This window comes from Onychostoma macrolepis, chromosome 25 (genome assembly GCF_012432095.1).
Source record: "Onychostoma macrolepis isolate SWU-2019 chromosome 25, ASM1243209v1, whole genome shotgun sequence".
Taxonomy (NCBI): Eukaryota; Metazoa; Chordata; class Actinopteri; order Cypriniformes; family Cyprinidae; genus Onychostoma; species Onychostoma macrolepis.
Genome location: NC_081179.1, coordinates 20,772,440 through 20,792,450, shown reverse-complemented (window position 1 = coordinate 20,792,450; position 20,011 = coordinate 20,772,440). Strand labels below are relative to the sequence as shown.

Below are 20,011 nucleotides of genomic sequence, written 5' to 3'. Positions count from 1 at the left end.
CTCAATCAGTACTAGATTAATCACTTAATTATCTAATGAACTGCAGTGCTGCTTCAGTCTTATTTTTAGCACTCTGTAGTATGCATACTGAGCAGAGTTCATTTCATTGTTTCATCTGGGCTGACCCATGTGGGGCCCTCATGGAAACCGAGGACAAAACTGGCTGGGGCCCAGTTAGAGAGCCCAGGTGCCACCCATCTGGGCCCCACATAAGTTTGCTGGCTGGGTTTATACCCAGAAAATTTCCCAAAATCATCTAATAGATGCATAATCTCAGGAATAGATGCAATTGGATCGGTAATATAGAGTAATAAGTCATCAGCGTATAAGGCTAATTTATGTTCGATTCCCTTGATTATACCTTGAAATACAGGAAGTGTTCTAAGCATTATTGAAAGGGGCTCAATGGCTATGGCAAAAAGTAATGGATATAGGGGACATCCCTGGTGTGTACCCTGTGATAAGGTAAAATACTCAGAGTTAACGCTATTAGTAGAAACTGAAGCTTGTGGGTCAGCATATAGTAAATGTATCCATGATATCAATCCCTCCTCAAAACCGAACTCCTCCAGAACTCTAAACAGATAAACCCACTCTATCCTATTACATAATATTGGGTCCTTCCTATCTTTAGGCAATAGAGTTATAGATGCTTGTCTCAGTGTTAGGGGCAACATACCTAGATTTAAAGATTCCTCAAATACAGACAAAAGAAGCGGGGCCAGTTTGACATGAAATTTCTTATAAAATTGGGAAGGCAGCCCATCTGGGCAACAAACGAATTAATTGACTTAGTGATCTCCTCTAAGGTGATGGGTCCATCAAGTTCAGGCACTAAAAGAGAATCAACCCTAGGGAAGTTAATACGCCCAATAAATTGGTTCCTTTCTTCTGAATGGTCAGAAGCTTCATTTTTATATAGAAAAGAGAAAAAGTTTTTAAAAGTTGAATTAATCTCCACAGGATGCTCCATCGGGCTGTGCAATTTGAGTAATAAATCGCGAAGCCGCTCGGTTGCAAAGCTGATGGGCCAGGAGGCGACCGACCTTATCCCCATGTTCATAGTAATTACCATGCACGCGTAACAAAAGTCTCTCTGCCTCACTTGTGGATAACAGATTGAAGTCTGCCTGCAAATTAAGCCTTTGTTTATGTAGCTCAGGAGTCAGGCTATGAGCATATTGGTTGTCTATAGCTTGAATACTGTCAGATAACTTTTTAATCCTATTCCTCCGTTCTTTATTAAGATAAGCGGAGTAAGAAATTATCTGTCCTCTTAAAAAGGCCTTCAAAGTTTCCCACAGTAAGGAGTAAGAGATTGAATCGGTCTGATTAGTAAGGAGAAAGTCAACTATTGAATCAGAAATATATTCACAGAATGCTAAATCAGATAGAAGTAAAGAATTGAACCGCCAGGGTGGTCGAGAAGTGTGAAATGGAAATAAAAGAATGTCAAGACTTAGAGGGGCATGGTCTGAAATAACAATGGGCAGATATCCAGAGTTTACAACCTGAGGAATTAGAGAATTATTGATAAAAAAAATTATAATCTATACAAGAGAAAGACTGATGGACATACGAGTAGAATGAGTATTTCCTCACAGTGGGATTAAAGTGTCTCCATGGGTCAATATAACCATTCTGAACCATAAACTCAGAAGAAGAAAAAAATATTTCATAACAGTGCTTGATTTATCCAAATCAGGATCAATAACACAGTTTAGATCTCCCCCAAATATCAAAAGATGTGTGTTCAGAGCTGGGCTCTTTGACAACAAATCCTGAGCAAAGAGAGCATTATCAAAGTTTGGGGCATATACACAAACTATTGGTGTTTGTGAAATTTTCTCTTTCACAATTACATATCGACCATTCATGTCAGAAATAACATTGTCAATAGAAAAGTGCAGAGTCTCATTAATCAAAATGGCAACTCCTCTAGACCTGGAATCAAAGTTCGAATGAAAAATGTGTGATGTCCAGCGAGTTTGGAGCCTGCATTTATCCTTAAGACGCAGATGAGTTTCCTGAAGGAATGCAACGTCAGGTTTTTGTAGTTTCAAATGTGTCAAAACTTTGGATCTTTTAATGGGACCATTCAGTCCTTTCACATTCCAACTCAAGAATCTAAATGAGCTTCAGGTATTGTCCATCAGGTTAGGTTAATGTATAAGAGAGGAGGCCACAAGCAGAGGAAAAGGAAAAAAAAAGAAATAAATAAAATTAAAAAAAAGAAAAGAAAAGAAAAAGAAAAAATTAATTGGGGGAAAACCCACCATCCCCCCAACCCACCCTGAACATTGCTCAATTTCTTCTCTCCATTCCCAAACAATGGAGGCAGAACACCAAAACTCGGGAACCTCCGATGCTTAACTCTCTGGGGTCGGCTGTCTCGCCGGCGAGACCAACTCGTTTTTTTTAAAAACCGTATCTATTCCCGTCTATGTTGTATGAAGTCACTCCCGAACATATGGAGTAACATAAAGAACAGTAATTTCAGGCAACATGAAAACATTTATCTAAACTCACTTGGTTAACAGTGATCAATTATCAGAGTACAACTGCTTATAAAATGGCGTCCATTGCATACTTATCTCTACATAATACCAAGGAAGTTGAATACCGTTCATTAAACCATCGCTGTGCTTCTTTGGGACAGTCGAATTGAAACTTCTCATCACCGAGGTCAATCAGCAGGCGAGCGGGGAATTTAAGAGAAAATCTCATGTTCTTCTCACGCAGGCTGTTTCTCACATCTGAAAATGCCACCCTCCTTTTAACGATGCTGGAGTTGAAATCAGGAAAAATGAAGACCTTACGACTCTGACTGAAGATCTGGTTCCAATTCCCACACCGAACAGCCTTTTCTGTAGTGAAATCGCACAATCACTCTAGGCCTTTGATTCTCCCGGTCAGCTGAAGACGTGGGGCCAATACGGCGCAGTAATATCATCACTCAAGTGAGCACGTCGCAGCACTTCGACCTCGGCGCATGATGATATTACTGCGCCGTGGTCGAAGTGCTGCGACGTGCTCTTCCGCCATACATTATAGTTATCATTTTTTATCTGCTTAGAAAATCACCACGTTTTATTTTGTGTCACCACACTTACTCGTGTAACTACTCATGTAACCATCTTTAAATAGGGAAAACATGGAAGTGTTTGGTGGCTTCTAAATTCATCCCTGTTTGGATCCTAAGGAATGAATGGTGCTAAGCTAAACGCTAGCATAGTTGCGCCGCGCGCTACAGCGACGGGAGAGGTACGTATCAACTCGACTAAGTTGAGGGAAGAACATATTAGAATATGGAAAACCGGTGGCGTTTTCCTTTAATGAATGGAGAAACATTTGACAATACTATTTTTTTGTTTGTTTTGATGGACTCAATAACGGCAGTACTGGTAAAAACGTGTAATTAATTGTAATTCTATGTTCAATCAGATTATCAACCATCCGAACATCGACAAGAAAAACAACAACAGATTTGTTCATTCAAGAAGCTGACTTAATATTTAGCCCACCAACCTGTTCACTAACTGCAACCAGCACATCTTCCACAGATATGGAGTCATCCGTTGCTTTCAAACCATGTCTGAGAGTCAAGCGTGAGAAATCTCCGCTTGACCCCATCTGTTCAAGTTCGCCAACCTCAGTCAGCACATAAACTAAATTAAATAGTTTACTTAAATCTTAACAAAAGTTTAAAAAAAAGTATAATAAAGCGAACCAAACTCTCAAAGGTGTGCTCCACAGCTCCAAACTACTCCCACTACCCACGATCCCGAGAGAGAGAGAGAGAGAGAGAGAGATATTTCGGATATTTTATGAAAGCCTAAAATTCAAAAACTGACAGATGCATGAAAAAAAAATATCAATCAATAAAATCAATGTTCCTGCCAGTGGCAAAAATTATAGACATATGTAAAAATATTCATATTGCTCATGTGAATCACTTCTTAGTTCATCCTGTCCATTCCAGTGTGATGTTGTATTTTGCACTGATGCTGTTTTAAATGTTGATGTGGAGTTCATGGGATGGGCTGTCGTTTCATTTGCCTTCTTGTCCACAAATTGCATGGCTTTTTTCACCCAAAGCTTTTGTGGATTAGCACAAAACGTTAAACCGTTGACTGTTTTAAATCTGTAAATAGATAACAGTAATAACTTAGCACAACAACACAAAAAAAATATACAAATGTGCAGATGTAGATTTTTTTAACTGTATATAAGTAACATGTGATTTGGTACCAAAACGTTAAAGGGTAAAAACTGTCAATGACAGTTAAATTAAGGCCTGGCAAAAAGAACTCCGATATATTAGCTCAGATTTATCATGAAACATACATATTCTAGAATAGTGTATACAATTTCATGAGAAAAACTCACTCAATGGCATCACTATGGCACATGTCTGCTTTATGTATCTTGTAACTTTTGATATCTTCCTTGTTGAGAACAGTTTCTAATGTTTTCAGACAAGGGCAAAATGAATGGCCAGTTGCTACAAACACCAAAAGGAAACAAAAACATTTTTAGCATCTGACATTCTTTTTGCCAAGACAGTTTAACTGAAATATATACTGAAATATTAACTGAAATAACTGTAAACTGACCAGGTGCAATAAATAAATAAATACAGACTTGTGTTAACAAATTGAAGTAGTTCAGATAAAGTATATTTCTTAATTCATCCTCACCATTCCGGTCTGATGTTGTACTCAGTGTTGATCCCGTTTTTAATGTTGATGTGGGGTTTATGAGAAATGCTGTCTTATTTTTCATATCCATATATTTCCTGGCATTTATTGCCAAAGGGTTTTGTGGATCAGCGCAAAAGAATTGACCTTTGACAGTTTTAAATCTGTAAGTACATAAAAGTAACAATTTAGCATGACAATACAACAAAATATATAAAAGTACAAATGATTACCCAAATTGAACTGTACATGGGTAAAATGGCAATGTACTAAAATAAAGCCTAGACAAAATAAATAAATAAATAGTATTCTGACATATTAGCATGAAATATTGTTGAGTAGTTGAGATATATCACAGTGTATATGCCTCAATATGAAAAGAAAAAAGAAAAATAACTCACAAAATGGCATCAATATGGCAGATGCTTGCATTTTGTATTATGTAACTTTCAATATCTTCCTTGCGGGGAACCAAATTTAATGTCTTGAGACAAAGGCAATTTGACCGGTCGTTTACTACAAACACCAAAAGGAAACAAAAGCATTTTTAGCATCTGACATTCTTTTTGCCAAGACAGTTTAACTGAAATATATACTAAAATATTAACTGAAATAACTGTAAACTGACCAGGTGCAATAAATAAATAAATACAGACTTGTGTTAACAAATTGAAGTAGTTCAGATAAAGTATATTTCTTAATTCATCCTCACCATTCCGGTCTGATGTTGTACTCAGTGTTGATCCCGTTTTTAATGTTGATGTGGGGTTTATGAGAAATGCTGTCTTTTTTCATATCCATATATTTCCTGGCATTTATTGCCAAAGGGTTTTTTGGATCAGCGCAAATGAAACGGCCTTTGACAGTTTTAAATCTGTAAGTACATAAAAGTAACAATTTAGCATGACAATACAACAAAATATATAAAAGTGCAAATGATTACCCAAAATTTAAACTGTATATGGGTAAAATATCAATGTACTAAAATAAAGCCTAGACAAAAAATAAATAATAATATTCTGACATATTAGCATGAAATATTGTTGAATAGATATATCACAGCGTATATGCCTCAATAGGAAAGAGAAAAAAAAGGGGGGAAAAAAAGAAAAACTCACAAAATGGCATCAATATGGCAGGAGCCTGCATTTTGTATCATGTAACTTTCTAGATTTTCCTTGCGGGGAACCCGATTTGATGTCTTGAGACAAAGGCAGCTCGACCGGCCGTTTACTAAAAACACCAAAAGGAAACAAAAGCATTTTAACACAGACATTCATGTTGACAACACCATTTAATTCAAAATAACATAATATATTTTAATTAATATGAAGAATTAATATCAAGTAATATGGAGGTATTTCTTACTTTGGCAGGTGACTTGAGCAAGCAGCATTGTAGCCAGGCACAGCAGAAGGGTTACAGAAGCACACCTCATCTTCTCTTGTGAGTCTGATGCGTATTATCTCAGCTCACCACAACTTGCACTTATGAACACTCACAGAGAGGAAAATGAGCATCAGAACTTCCTCCCACGAAGCTGTCACCTGTCCGCTTGGAATCAAAAGACCCTCGTCACCTCACGGGCGACCATTGTGTACAGGAACATTCACAGCTTTCTAAAATTCAGAGGTTTACATGACCATGAGAGTACGGTCACTGCTAATGCAGGTGTGTCATAGGGTGGAAAGTACCAAGATGTTCACATAATGAAGGATAAACTAAATAATGAATGAACTTTGCAAATGATATATTGACTGACTATTACATCAGCGACTACAATGTTTAATTTGTGTTTCACTTTCACTGAATGGTAATGCTTCTTGTAATATATAATTAACAAATTGTTAAATTAAAAGTTATTTTATATATTAAAATGTTAGCTTATAATATATTTGTACATATGTTATGTATTAATATAAGCTATTATTTTACATACATTTCTAGCAAAAAAAAAATTATTATATATATATATATATATATATATTAAATGAAATTGTAAACATTATGAATTATGCTCTTCATGAGTTCTTTCTAACTTGGTAATATTGAGAGTTAGTGTTGGTTTCCTGCAGTCTGCTGGTGTGGTTAGTGTTTAAAAGGGGCTGCTGAGTCTCTGTGGTCATTCACCGAACTTGGGGGGAAATACGCATAATTAAGCATACATACAGCCTTTTTCTAAGTACAGAGGACATAATTTAATAATCAATAATCAAATCAATAATAATCAAACCCATTAAGTTATAGGGGAGTGTTTCATCTGGAAATAATTAATGTGGTTTTGAATGTTCCTCGTAAAAATTAAAAACAGAAAAACTTTTTAAACTGTTTTAAGCTCAAATTTTTGTCTAGAGATATCAGTTGTCTAGGGATATAAATTGTCAAGAGATATCAGATTTAATGTTGGGTAGCACTTTATTTTAAAGTGTCCTTGTTTCCATATATACTTACTATAGGAATTTATAACAGTAAATTATGCAAAAATACAAGAAACTAACCTTAAACCTTACTCCTAACCCTAAAGTACTGTAAGTACATGTTGTTAAGGAATGTTAATTACACTGTAACACGGATACCTTTCAAATAAAGTGTAACCAAATATTGTACAATATTTGCAGAAAGCAAAGCTGGTGAAAATAATGAGTGGGCATCTTTTGACGTGCATCTACAGATGTGTCTGACAGACTAGGGAAAGTCATTGTGGTGTAATGCAACATCATGTGACCTTTAGCATGTTCTGTGTACAGATCAGATGAGGCTTGGCAGGGACTGCAAGTGCACCTCTATGACTTTGTTCTGTTTAATTAAAAAAATATTGTGAAGAATGCAGGTAAACCAACAGCTGATGGTAGCCAATGATTTCCATAGTAGAAAAAAAATACTATGAAACACAAGAGCAACTGAACTAAGCCTTTAAAGTATATTTTATGTTCATGTAAGGGCATATTTCTGACTTTGTTAGCTGATAAAGAAGTTCATGTTGAATGCAGTAAGCGATTCATTAAACTATTTAACAGACAACGATAGGTACAATTGTATTACATACGGTTCCTTTCACCTGAGAAATATGCTGTAAGTGCTTCCCGGACTCTCAAAGGTGAGATGTCGTCCGTTTCTATCTCAGACACCTCTAGGTGTGTGCTGGGGGCATGTGTGGTATGTATGCCCTCCTCCGTGGTGTTTTGCTTTTCACAGATGTTGTGAAGCACACAGCACGCGCTAATCACTGTAGGGACTAATGAGATGTCTATGTCTAAACGGTTTCCGAGACACCTCCATCTGCTTTTCAGCCTGCCAAAGGCACATTCACCTGTCATTCTAGCCCTACTTAAACACTTGTTGAAGAAATGCTGGTCATCTGTCAGGTTACCGGTGTCAGTATAACCTTTCATTAACCAGTTGCGCAGGGTCCCCCAGGTATCATTACAGGTACAGGGGTGCCATGAATATCCTGTGTATCCTGGGAAAAGTGGGTAAGAATACCTGTATTAACAACAACACTTCCCTTATGTAACCATCTTTAAAATATACTGTTTGTAGTGTACATTAATGTGTATATTAATGCTTACTGCTAATTTTAAAATGCCAAAAAGAGTCACCCTTGATGTTGGTAAAGCTAAGTAAAACAAATTTACAGTTACAGTTTTTCTTGATTGCTAACACACTATAACTGATGCATTTGGCCTATTTTTCCAAACCATTCATACAGTTCTCAAAACAAAGACATGTTTCTCAAAACTTTTAACACATTTCACCTGTTTGCACACACGTTCAGAGTTTGCTCAGAGTTTTCTGCAAAACTCTACACAAAAACGCCATCATTTTGCACAGGTTTAACCATGTTCTCATTTAAAAAACTCAAACACACAATATAATTAACTCAAGCATCAAAAAATGAACACAAACAGCACGTTTATCCATGAGTGAACATTCAGTAGCAAAACTGATGACACACAGGTCAGAATCTCAGGATGATATGCATAGGAGCACAAGTGATTATGTGTTTTGGAAAATGAATACTGGTAGTGGGAGACAAAGAGGAATAGGAGGAGAAAAGAAAAAATTAAGGGGATGAGGTCAAAGGTCGTTTGTTCCTGATGAAATACAAAGCACTATGGTTGACCATGTTCTTCTGCATGGACTGACCGTGAGGGAAGATGGCCTACAGGCTCATCTACAACGTTTCAATACTACTGACACATACAATATAATTACAGTACATAGCAGCAGTACTTCAGATGAGAGGACTTTCATTATTCTATGTACAGTAGATAATGTAGCACATGTTGTACACCCTCAAACTCATTACTGTACTGTTGAAATGATTTGTAGCCAAGTAGTCCTTAAATCTACTCTATTTTTGCAGAACTGAGAGACGACTGTCCAGGGAAGACAGAGAAGTCTTTTTTCAGAAGACTAAGAAACCGCTATAACAAATAAGGATACTACCAATACTGTAATGCAATTTGGCTGAGGATGCTGAATGAATGAATTTATTTATTTACTTATTTATTCATTCACAGTAACTGACAGTACAGTCCAGTGTGTGTTTACTGTATATTCAGTTGTTTGGTCTTTGAACTTTTCTCTTCTAGTGCTTTTCATCTACTGTAAGATATCTTTACAGTCGTGTAATGAAAGTCAACTTTTCTTAAAGTTTATTGCTGAATTTTACTGTATCTGTACCCCTTTATTTATGCTGTATACTGTAACAGACATTGACTATCAAAATGATTCCTGTTTCCCAAAAGGAGGTTTTTGTAACAGTGCTTTGGGCTGATCTCACTAGTGTTCTCTAGACAGGAACGTAGTCTGAGTATTTGACAGCTTTGTGTATCATCTGAGGCCAAAGTTTGAGTCGGACAAAAGAGAATATGTTTTTGACTAAACTATTTGATTTTGACCTGGAAGTTTGAAGTTTGCACGAGTTGGTGTGTAATTTTGAGATTGTGTTTATAGTTGTGAGAAAATGGTGAATTGTGTCATGAATTGTGTGTTAGCAATCGAGAAAAACTGTAATAAACACATTAAAGCATTATGATTTTTTTTTTTTTTTTTTTTTAATACACTAGATTAGGTCTAGTACACACTTTCAAATCTATCTGACTTGAAGTTTTATGGTGGATTGGAAATTAAGTCTGAGCCTTCTTCCAGCTTTAATGAACATATAGTGCCCTCTTCTGGAAAGAGAGAGAATGTTCTCCTTAAATTCTTTTTTAATTTATGTGTATGGCTCAGAATTAAATTGAGTCGTTTTGTAAATTTCTGAATTTGAACTGAATTTAAGGAAAGGAAACAAACAAGATTCAGAATTTCAATTTAAGTCATGAAGGTGCTCATTAATGACTACTATATATTATCATGCACATGTAATATTCAATATATAATCAATAAATGATCTTTCCTCCTGACTCTAGATACAGATGGAGCAGTCTGAGACACTTAATCAGTTCCTGAAGGAAGATGAGGAGCAGAAGGGAATAAAAATTCACTTCACTGTCCCTAGTGCTGATGACAACCAAAAGCTCTTATTTGCCTTTATTACGCAACATAAAATCGTCCGTATAGCTAGTTTAATTTTATTTTAAATTAGTTTGTGTTGCGTTACAAACAACACATGATGATGATGCTCTGCACCACTAGAGGGAGAAGAAGACGAGAAAGAGACAAGACACAAGAGTCACTTTGACCAGGTGACTAAATGAAAGTACAACAAAGGATAATATTCTGAGGGTTTAAATCTATGCCTGGACATTTAAGAGGCAGCATATTGTGGTAAGTTCAGAATTTATTCTTCATAAAACCCTGTAGATGTATAAAATAATGATGGTAAGTTATTTAGTTTTAATATTTCAATGCAGAACCATTTTAAATTTTTTAAACTTTATTAATTATGCTATATAGTAATCAGACAATATCAATAAAACAATGATTGTTGATTCTCTTGCACAAATACCAGAATATGAGATGCTTGTTGAAAGTCATGATCTGCATTTAAAAAAAAATAATAACTGCAGTTTTTACATTTGTTTTAGCTTACAGTATAAAAAAGTGGTGCTGAGTTCTGCACTTCTTTTGTATCACAGCTACGATATTGTTACTAAACCTACTGCTTTTCTACTGCTGGTAAATTTCCATAATTGTATTGTAACAAACATTAAAAGCTGAATAACAGTGAGAAATGATTATGTAGCTTAATATAATAAAACCTGAAAAACAGCTCAAGATATTTGACATGTTTGTTGTACTATGACAGTATGTCAAAAGATCCATGAGCATTTTAAATTTTGATTGAGTGAATCATTCTTAATGCTATTATAATTAAAAATATGATTATTTCACAAATTACACAAATTAAATAACATATAATACTAAATAATATTATTTAATAGTACAGTATTGTTTGTACTACACAAAACTGCACATTTTACTTAACAGGTAAGTATCCAAAGCTACTGAATAATATTCTGCATTTAATTGAGTATCTTTCTATTTAACTTTTTCTTTTTAACTTGAAATTGTGAAATCAGGGTGGGATATGTTACGCTTTGGCTTATTCAACCACATTGCTTTAATAGAGTGATATAGAAGGTTATCTGTTGTGATAATCAAATGCGACCATCAGGGCCGGGTTATCCATAGACGGGATTGGGCGAGTGCCCTGGGGCACCAGCCAATAAGGGGGCACCAAGTGATTAAGAAAATAACTAGACCTTTAAAATATTTTTAATGTTTTGTATATATTATTTTGCTGGAAGAGTTGCAGATGCATAGAAAATAAACAGTTAATGATCCAATGTATACAGAGAGAATATAAAATATATGCATGCATATAGAACTGCGATTGGGTCAGGCCACAGTGTAATTGCGCCCTCCCCCAGTCAGAGTCGAGCCCGCCAATTTATAATATTCAATTCATAATGGATAGGCAGCATCAGCGTAGCAGTTGGGCTAAATGTAAATTAAAAAATGAGAAAATATCAGGGCACATAGCCAGGGCTCTACAATGCGACTGAAAAGTACTGCGTGCAACTATCAAAACATACCCGATCAGCATTTGTGTTTGCGCTCAGGGGAGCTTCAAAGATTTCTACTTGCGTGTTTGTGCAGCAGTGAGTAATGTGTCGCAGACATTAATTTCTTGAATGCAATGTTAATCAGAATCCACTCACTGCTCAAAATACTTTTGTTCATTGCTGAGTTATGCAAGCTCACAAATCCTCTCGTTATAACAAACAAAGTGTAGACAGGGTGTAAATAAGAGATTCGTTGTGCAGTGTAGATCTCTTCATTGATTATTATGGAGCTTTGTGAGATTGCGATGAACTGTGACAGCTTTTAAAGATTATAGGGGAGTTTGCAAATGTGATATCAAATTAATACAACAGTTCAACAAACAATAAGTTATATAAAGTGATGTACATTGTATGAATTTAACAATATTTCCCGATTTTGCTCTATTTCGTAAAGGAAAATAGGTTCAAACAGTCACAGCTGAGCCGCTGCGCATCTCCATTCAAATACAGCGTTGTTTCATTTATGAATGAACCTGCGTTTTTAAATGAATCTAGAGTCAGTGATTCAATTATCCATTCATAAAGACAGTGCCTGCGTCCCAATGTGCATACTATCCATCCTAAATTCTATGTGATAGTAGTCATTTTCAATACTATTTAGGGCAGATAGGGTGGATAGTATGCACATTGGGACGCAGGGAGTCACTTGCTTCGTTCCTGAATGAATCAGCCGTTCAAACAAATCAGTTAAATGAATGATTCAGTGATAAAATCAGTGACTTGCTGCCACCTGCTGGCAGTTTTATTTTTAAAGTGTCATAGTTACTTAAATAATTTCAATCAAACAACAGTTCTATATTCAAAATTTTATATTTAAAACATTAATCTCACAACATTGTTATGAATTTAAAACATCTATCCCACCTCTGAGCCTTTGTAAATGTCTGTAAATTTACCTTCATGCCACTTTTGTGTTCTGTGCCACCTTTGTAGTGGAAACTGATTTTGTTAATATTGATTTATTTTGATTGGTAACTTATTCTTATTATTCTACCTGTTCATATTCTATTTTTTTATTATTAGACATTTTGGAAAAGCTTATAAATATGGACTTTTGAATTTGACATAATGACATACTTTTAATAAAATTCGAGAAAAAAAAAAAATTGCATTGCAAAAAATACCAGAAAATGCCCCTGTAAATCACTTTAAGGAGTCAAATATCACCTTCTAATGGGAAAGCTAATTTTTGTTATTGATCAGAAGGTGCTCCTGAATTTTGAGGGGGCGCTTCAAATGTGCTCACCCTAGGGCACTACACTGTGTTAATCCGGGCCTGGCGACCATGATTTGCTGTACTTTGTTCCTGAGATGTTTGTGTATCTGGTGTAGTTTTCATTTTATGTATTTTTATATATGTCTTATTTAGAGTAGGAAGGCAGTGCTTCCAAAATGAGTTCCCATGAGAAAAGAGAGCATGAAGACGCTATGTCTGAAATAAGATCTCCTTCTCCCGGATCAAGCTGTGCATCTTTGTGCGATAATTACATTTGCGATCTGCCCCATGAAATAAGTGATGCAACAGAGACCTCCAGTGACTCCAGGTACTACATTAGCACTTTTGCAACTTTTTTTATCAGGGTGATTTATATTTTTTTGTAGCTCAAACAGTAGAGCAGGGTTTGATTTCTGTAGGTTTATTCACTCTGCACCAACAGATGCTGACCAGCGCTATAAGACATATTTGTTGTGTTTTGTTGGATCAGTGTGTTACACATGCAGGCATCTGTTGCCGTGTTCAGCCTGTATTTGTTGGCTGTGGAATTTCTGAGAAGTGACGAACTGTAATCTGGTGATTGTCTGCTTTGGCCAGCGTCTGTCAGTGCTGTGTGAAATTATTTGTATTTCTATCTGTATTCAGATAAAACCAAATTTGTCTTAACTAAATGAAAAGCCAATGTTGAATGTAATTTTGTTCCCATCGTAGCTTGTATATAGAAAATACACCTTGTATGATTTATAAAATTGTTTATGCTTGTTTTGCCCAATTTTTCTTTCAATAAATAAATACAACAATTATTTAAAATGCTTTTAATCATTGAAACAATACTGAATGTTAAATAAAAGGGTTAAACAATCTTTACTGAACAATGTCTGTTAATCAAATAATAGAACTGTGTATCTTAATATACAATAATACAGTGCATATGTACACTATACATGTTTGTCTTTTGTCACTACCAGCAGGAATAAGACACTGAGATTAGAATCTCCAGAACTCAGCAGTGTGTCTTTGAAAAGTACACAATCCATGTCTAAGCTTCCTTCATTCAGTAATAGAACAGTGACTTCTGCCCAACAGTGAGTATAAATATTTAGTTGCTGATTTACTGCAATTCATCTCAAATAATATGTTTTTTTTTTTAAACAATGAACACAAAATGTTCTCCAAAATATGTAACATATAAAATCCACACCGATATGTTTCTGATAATCTTCAACAGCCAGTTTAATTACTGATATTGCGATTTTTGCTGCTTTTTCATTTTAATTTCAGCAGTGTGGAGAAAGATGATACAGTTGCATCCCACAACCAGACCCACATCAGGCAAGAAAGACCTGAAGCAGTCCTGCAGAGAGTCAAAAAACAACACAAAACCAGCATGAAGAAGAAGTATGAATGCTTATTTGAGGGGATTGAAACTCTTTTGAACAGGATCTTCACACAGCTCTACATCATAGAAGGAGAGAGAAGGTGTGAATGAAGAACATGAGGTTTTACAGATGGAGAAAACACCCAGAATACAACACTCACAACACAATCAAATCAACTGTAATGACATCTTTAAAGCCTTGTCTGAACCAGGATGTGAGGAGAAAGACCAAATCAAGACTGTTCTTACTAAAGGCATTGCTGGAATTGGAAAATCCATCTCTGTGCAGAAGTTCATACTCGACTGGGCCGAGGGAAAAGCCAATCAGGATGTAGATTTCATGTTTGTGTTTCCATTTCGAGAGCTGAACTTGATCCGAGATCCTCAGTACAGTCTTCACAGACTTCTGCTGGACTTTCATCCTGAGCTTCAAGATCTGGACTCAAAGGTTTATGAGGAGTGTAAAGTTGTGTTCATCCTAGATGGTCTGGATGAAAGCAGAATCACACTGTTTTCAGATGATGAGAAGGTTTGTGATGTGAATGAGTCTTCATCAGTGGGTGTGTTGATGTCAAACCTCATGAAAGGAGAGCTGCTTCCCTCTGCTCTTATCTGGATCACCTCCAGAGCAGCAGCAGCCAATCAGATCCCCTCAAAATACATTAACCGTGTAACAGAAATCCAGGGTTTCAATGACCCCCAAAAGAGGAGTATTTCAGGAAGAGAATCAGTGACCAGCAACAAGCCAGCAGAATCATCTCACACATCAGAAGAGCAAGAAGCCTCCACATCATGTGCCACATCCCTATCTTCTGCTGGATCTCATCCACTGTGCTTCAAAACTTCCTGAAACAAGATCCCAATGCAGAAATCCCTCAAACTCTGACTGAAATGTACATCCACTTTCTGCTGATTCAGATTAAGGAAAGTATGATGAGAGAGATCCAGAGAAACACCTTCAGTCCAAAAAGCAGTGACTGTGAAACTTGCTAAACTGGCTTTCTATCAGCTGATGAAGGGCAATGTGATGTTCTATGAGGAGGACCTGATTGAGAGCGGCTTAGATGTCACTGACGTCTGGGATTTTGGGATTTGCACTGAGATCTTTAAAGAGGAATCTGTGATTCATCAGAAGAAAGTCTACTGCTTCATTCACCTGAGTGTTCAAGAGTTTCTCGCTGCTTTCTATGTGTTTTACTGTTATTTAAGTGGCACCATGGAGGCCCTTAAGGTTTTGATTTAATGCACAATTTGCATAAAGGTACTGTAGATAAAGCCTTAGAAAGTAAAAATGGACACCTGGATCTGTTCCTGCGGTTCTTGCTGGGCATCTCACTGGAGTCCAATCAGAGACTCCTGCAGGATCTACTGACACACACAGAGAACAGCTCAGAGAGCATCAGTAAAACCACACAGTACATTAAAGAGAAGATCAAAGATGGACGTGGATTCTCCGCTGAAAGATCCATCAATCTGTTCCTCTGTCTGCTGGAAGTCAAAGATCAGACTCTGTCCAGAGAGATTCAGGAGTTTATGAAATCAGACAAACACTCAGAGAAGAAACTCTCTCCATCTCAGTGCTCAACAATTGCCTACATGCTTCAGATATCAGAGGAGGTGCTGGATGAGCTGGACCTCAAGAAATACAACACATCAGATGAGGGCAGAAGGAGACTGATACCAGCTGTGATCAACTGCAGAAAAGCTCTGTGAGTGTTTACATTTACATTTACATTTAGTCATTTTGCAGACGCTTTTATCCAAAGCGACTTACAATTGGGGAATACATAAAGCGATTCATCTTGAAGAGGCAATCCGACAAACAAAGTGCTTGTAACACCAAGTCTCAGGCATTGTTTAAATAAGTACAAGCTAGCAAGGGAAGGAATAAATAAGGAGAAAGAGTTTTTTTTTTGTTTTTTTTTGTTTTTTTATGTGTAGGGTGAAGTCAAGTAGTGTCGAAAGAGATGAGTTTTCAGCTGTTGCTTGAAGATTGACAGGGATCCAGCACTCCGAATATGGGTGGGAAGATCATTCAACCAGCCAGAAATGGTGAACGAGAATGTTCTGGAGAGTGATTTTGAGCCTCTTTGTGATGGTGCCACGAGGCGTCGCTCACTAGCAGATCTCAGACTTCTGGAGGGGATGTAGATTCTTAATAGTGAGTGCATGTAGGCGGGTGCTGAGCCTGTGGTTGTTCTATAAGCAAGCATCAGTGTCTTGAACTTGATGTGAGCTGCGATTGGTAGCCAATGCAATGAGATAAAGAGAGGTGTGACATGGGCTCTTTTGGGTTCCTTGAAGACCAGTCGTGCCGCCGCATTCTGAATCATTTCTAGAGGTTTGACTGTGATGGAAGTCCAGCCAGAAGAGCATTGCAGTAGTCCAGCCTAGAAATGACAAGGGCCTGGACAAGAAGTTGTGCAGCATGCTCTGTCAGAAAGACATGTTTAACCCATGTCTTACAATGAAGAGTCCTTTCTGAATGGAATTGCACTTTCTTTCTACCCTGTTGAAAAAAACAGCTTATGCTGGTTAGGTATGTTTTTAAGCATGACTGCTAGTTTGATCTGGTTTAAGCTGGTCATGTGCTGGTTCTAAGCTGGTCCTAAGCAACTGGTTCCTGCTCAAGACCAGCTCAGGACCAGCACATGAGCAGCTAAGAACCAGCTTAAACCAGCTCAAACCAGCAGCCATGCTTTAAAGCATACCTAACCAGCATATGCTGTTTTTTTCAACAGGGTATTGTTTTGCTTATTTTTAGAATTTCCTAGAATTTAACAGAAATTAAGTAGATATTATTGCAATGCTAATTGTAGAATGAGGTTAAGAATTTGATTATTTTGTGTTCTGTTCTGTTTCAGTCTTGCTGGCTGTAATTTCACTGACCAACATTGTGAAATTGTGTCATCCGCTCTACAATCCTCAAACTCTGTCCTGAGGGAGCTGGACCTGAGTAACAATGACTTGCAGGATTCAGGAATGAAGCTTCTCTCTGATGGACTGAAGAGTCAAAACTGTCAGCTGGAGATACTGAGGTCTTTTAGAACATCACAAATTCATTAATTCTCAAGATTTGTCAAGGCAGCAGATCTTTAAGATCAGTTGTTGCCAAACAATTTCCCTCTTCCCCTCTTTCTGCCCAGTTAAATCTTTGAAATCAAGCTGACAAGGGAGGCGGTGTCAGGTATGGGGGTGGGGGTTGCCTGAAGATGTGATGTCTGATTAAACAAATGCACTTCTGAAAGGCCATCTTTCTGCAATGTCTGCATATTACGCTAATATAATGTTAAGTGCGCAGACTATTTTCTTTGGCATGACCAAAGTTCAGCACTCAGAGTTGTGTTTTAAATGTGCTGTCAAGTTAAAAATATTTATATTAAAAGAGCCTGTTTCAAGACGTTGTGTTACATTTGACTGAAGTGACATGAAGGATCATGAAACAATCAGAGTATTTGTGCATATCGTTTTATAACATGAGAAATCCAGTAAGAACATGCATACTGGTTTAAAACTGAGATCAACAATGATTCCTCAGGTATTTGAGGGCTGAGGGCTCCACAGATGATGTAATCTTCACTGTCGTGTGTCTGTAGGTTGTCAGGCTGTATGGTGACAGAAGAAGGCTGTCGTTATCTGTCTTCAGCTCTGAGTTCAAACCCCTCACACCTGAGAGAGCTGGATCTGAGCTACAATCACCCAGGAGAAACAGGAGTCCAGCTGCTTTCTGACAAACTGAATGATCCAAACTGCTCACTAAAGATACTCAAGTAATGTGGGATACAATTAAGAAACCTTGTCTGCAGCCAGAGCCAAATCTTCACATCTCTGCATGTACTAACTAAATCACAAACAAAACAACCATTAGAGTATTAGTAGCCGTCTGCTTAATATCTGCTGACACTTTTTTTGACTGTTGCCCAATACACAATCCACTGACTATAAATAACACTTCAAGTACAGTTTATTCTACTAACCCTAACCTAACAGTCTACTAATACTCTAATCAGATTCACATAACATATAGTTGCAAAGTTATTTATATTTAGTATAATGTCTAAAGTACACTATCGAAATAAAGTTGGGTCCCACATTATATTAGGTGGCCTTAACTACTATGTACTTACATTTAAATTAATAATTTAGTACAATGCACTTATTGTGTACATACAAGTTTTTACATTGTACTTATATTTTTAAAAATACCTTGATGTATACATCTGTAATTAATTTCTGTAATTACATTTATAATTACACTGTTGACTCATCAATTACACCTTAACCCGCCCTTAAACCCACCCATACCACCAAACCTGTCCCTAACCTTACTCGTATCCCACCTCAATAGCAGCAATAGTGTTTTGCAATACAATATGAACACAATAAGTACATTGTACTTGTATGTACATAGTAGTTAAGGCCACCTAATATAAAGTGTGACCTAAAGTTGTAACTCATATTTCCTGTAAACCTGTTCACTATGGAGTGAATATATTGACACACTGAGACATACAGCTCTGTAAACTGCTGATGTTGAGAAAATGCAATGCAAATAAATTGGAATCATTATATTAAAAGTCTGTAAATAACTATTTCAGCTATTTATGATTCTTTATGTCGGTATGTTTGTGTTTCATTTTAGTTTGGTCCAAGGAGAGCGTTTCAGGATCCAACCAGGACTACAAAAATGTAAGTTCTTTGTCTGAAACACTCTTGCACATTTAATGAAAAAACAAAATTATGCAACTGCATTGATCTCTCTCTTGTGTTCAGATTTCTGTGATCTCACACTGGATCCAAACACAGCAAGCACTCAACTCATTCTGTCTGAGAACGGAGAGGTGAAATATGTGGAAGAGTACCAGCCATATCCTGATCATCCAGAGAGATTTAAAGATATTCCTCAGGTTCTGTGTCGAGAGAGTCTGACTGGACGCCATTACTGGGAGGTTGAGCGGACTGGCTGGGCTCGTGTAGCAGTGGCCTATAAAACAATCAGCAGGAAAGAAGGGATGATCTGTAAGTTTGGATACAATAACAAGTCCTGGTGTCTTTTCTGCACTGTTGATGGATTTGTTGTCTGGAACAACAATCTGGGCAACAACATTCCTGTCCCTTCACCTTCCTCTAAAAGAGTAGGAGTGTATCTGGACTGGCCGGCCGGCACTCTGTCCTTCTACAGCGTCTCTGACACACACACACTCACACACTTACACACATTAAACACCACATTCACTGAACCCCTCTATGCTGGGTTTAAGGTTTTTGATTCCTCACTGTCACTGTGTAAGATTGCACAACAGACAAACAACTGACTTCTGCATCTATCCGAGTCATGGTCCTATGTCTGATTATGAAAAGATTTTATGTATGGAGTATATAATGTATGAATTTAACTACAGAAATAGTAACTGCATGTTGTACATACAAACACGAATGTGTAATATTACTATGTATATTCAATCTCTCTTTATATTAGATGTCTTTAACCATTAAAGTCTGTACTCATGTCAAAAAAGTCTAACTGAGCGTGGAAACAGATGCAACTAAGATTATTCAATAAACTCTACTGATTATTTCCATCACTTTATCTTCTGCTTTCTGAAATCCACCTGCCTCTGTCTGCTTTTGGGCTGACAGA

At 36.9% G+C, this 20,011-nt stretch overlaps 1 protein-coding gene and 1 pseudogene across 2 annotated transcripts; one reads left to right on the top strand and one right to left on the bottom strand.

Moving 5' to 3' along the window:
• Nucleotides 1-3,948: 3,948 nt before the first annotated feature.
• On the bottom strand, nt 3,949-6,138 carry LOC131534804 (C-C motif chemokine 7-like). Of its 2 annotated transcripts, XM_058767842.1 has the most exons (4): nt 6,069-6,138; nt 5,819-5,933; nt 4,701-4,864; nt 3,949-4,144 (listed from the first exon to the last, which is right to left on the bottom strand). In XM_058767842.1, the coding sequence occupies exons 1-4, from the start codon at nt 6,136-6,138 to the stop codon at nt 4,122-4,124; spliced, it is 372 nt and encodes a 123-aa protein (XP_058623825.1). In that variant the 3' UTR covers nt 3,949-4,121. The 2 variants fall into 2 exon arrangements, 1 of the variants encoding a protein (XP_058623825.1); XR_009269433.1 differs by lacking the exons at nt 3,949-4,144; nt 4,701-4,864; nt 6,069-6,138 and adding exons at nt 5,135-5,216; nt 5,413-5,574 and having other exon boundaries at nt 5,819-5,921.
• A 4,296-nt stretch (nt 6,139-10,434) lies between these two features.
• LOC131534803 (NLR family CARD domain-containing protein 3-like) lies at nt 10,435-19,944 on the top strand (annotated as a pseudogene).
• The last annotated feature ends 67 nt before the right edge of the window (nt 19,945-20,011 follow it).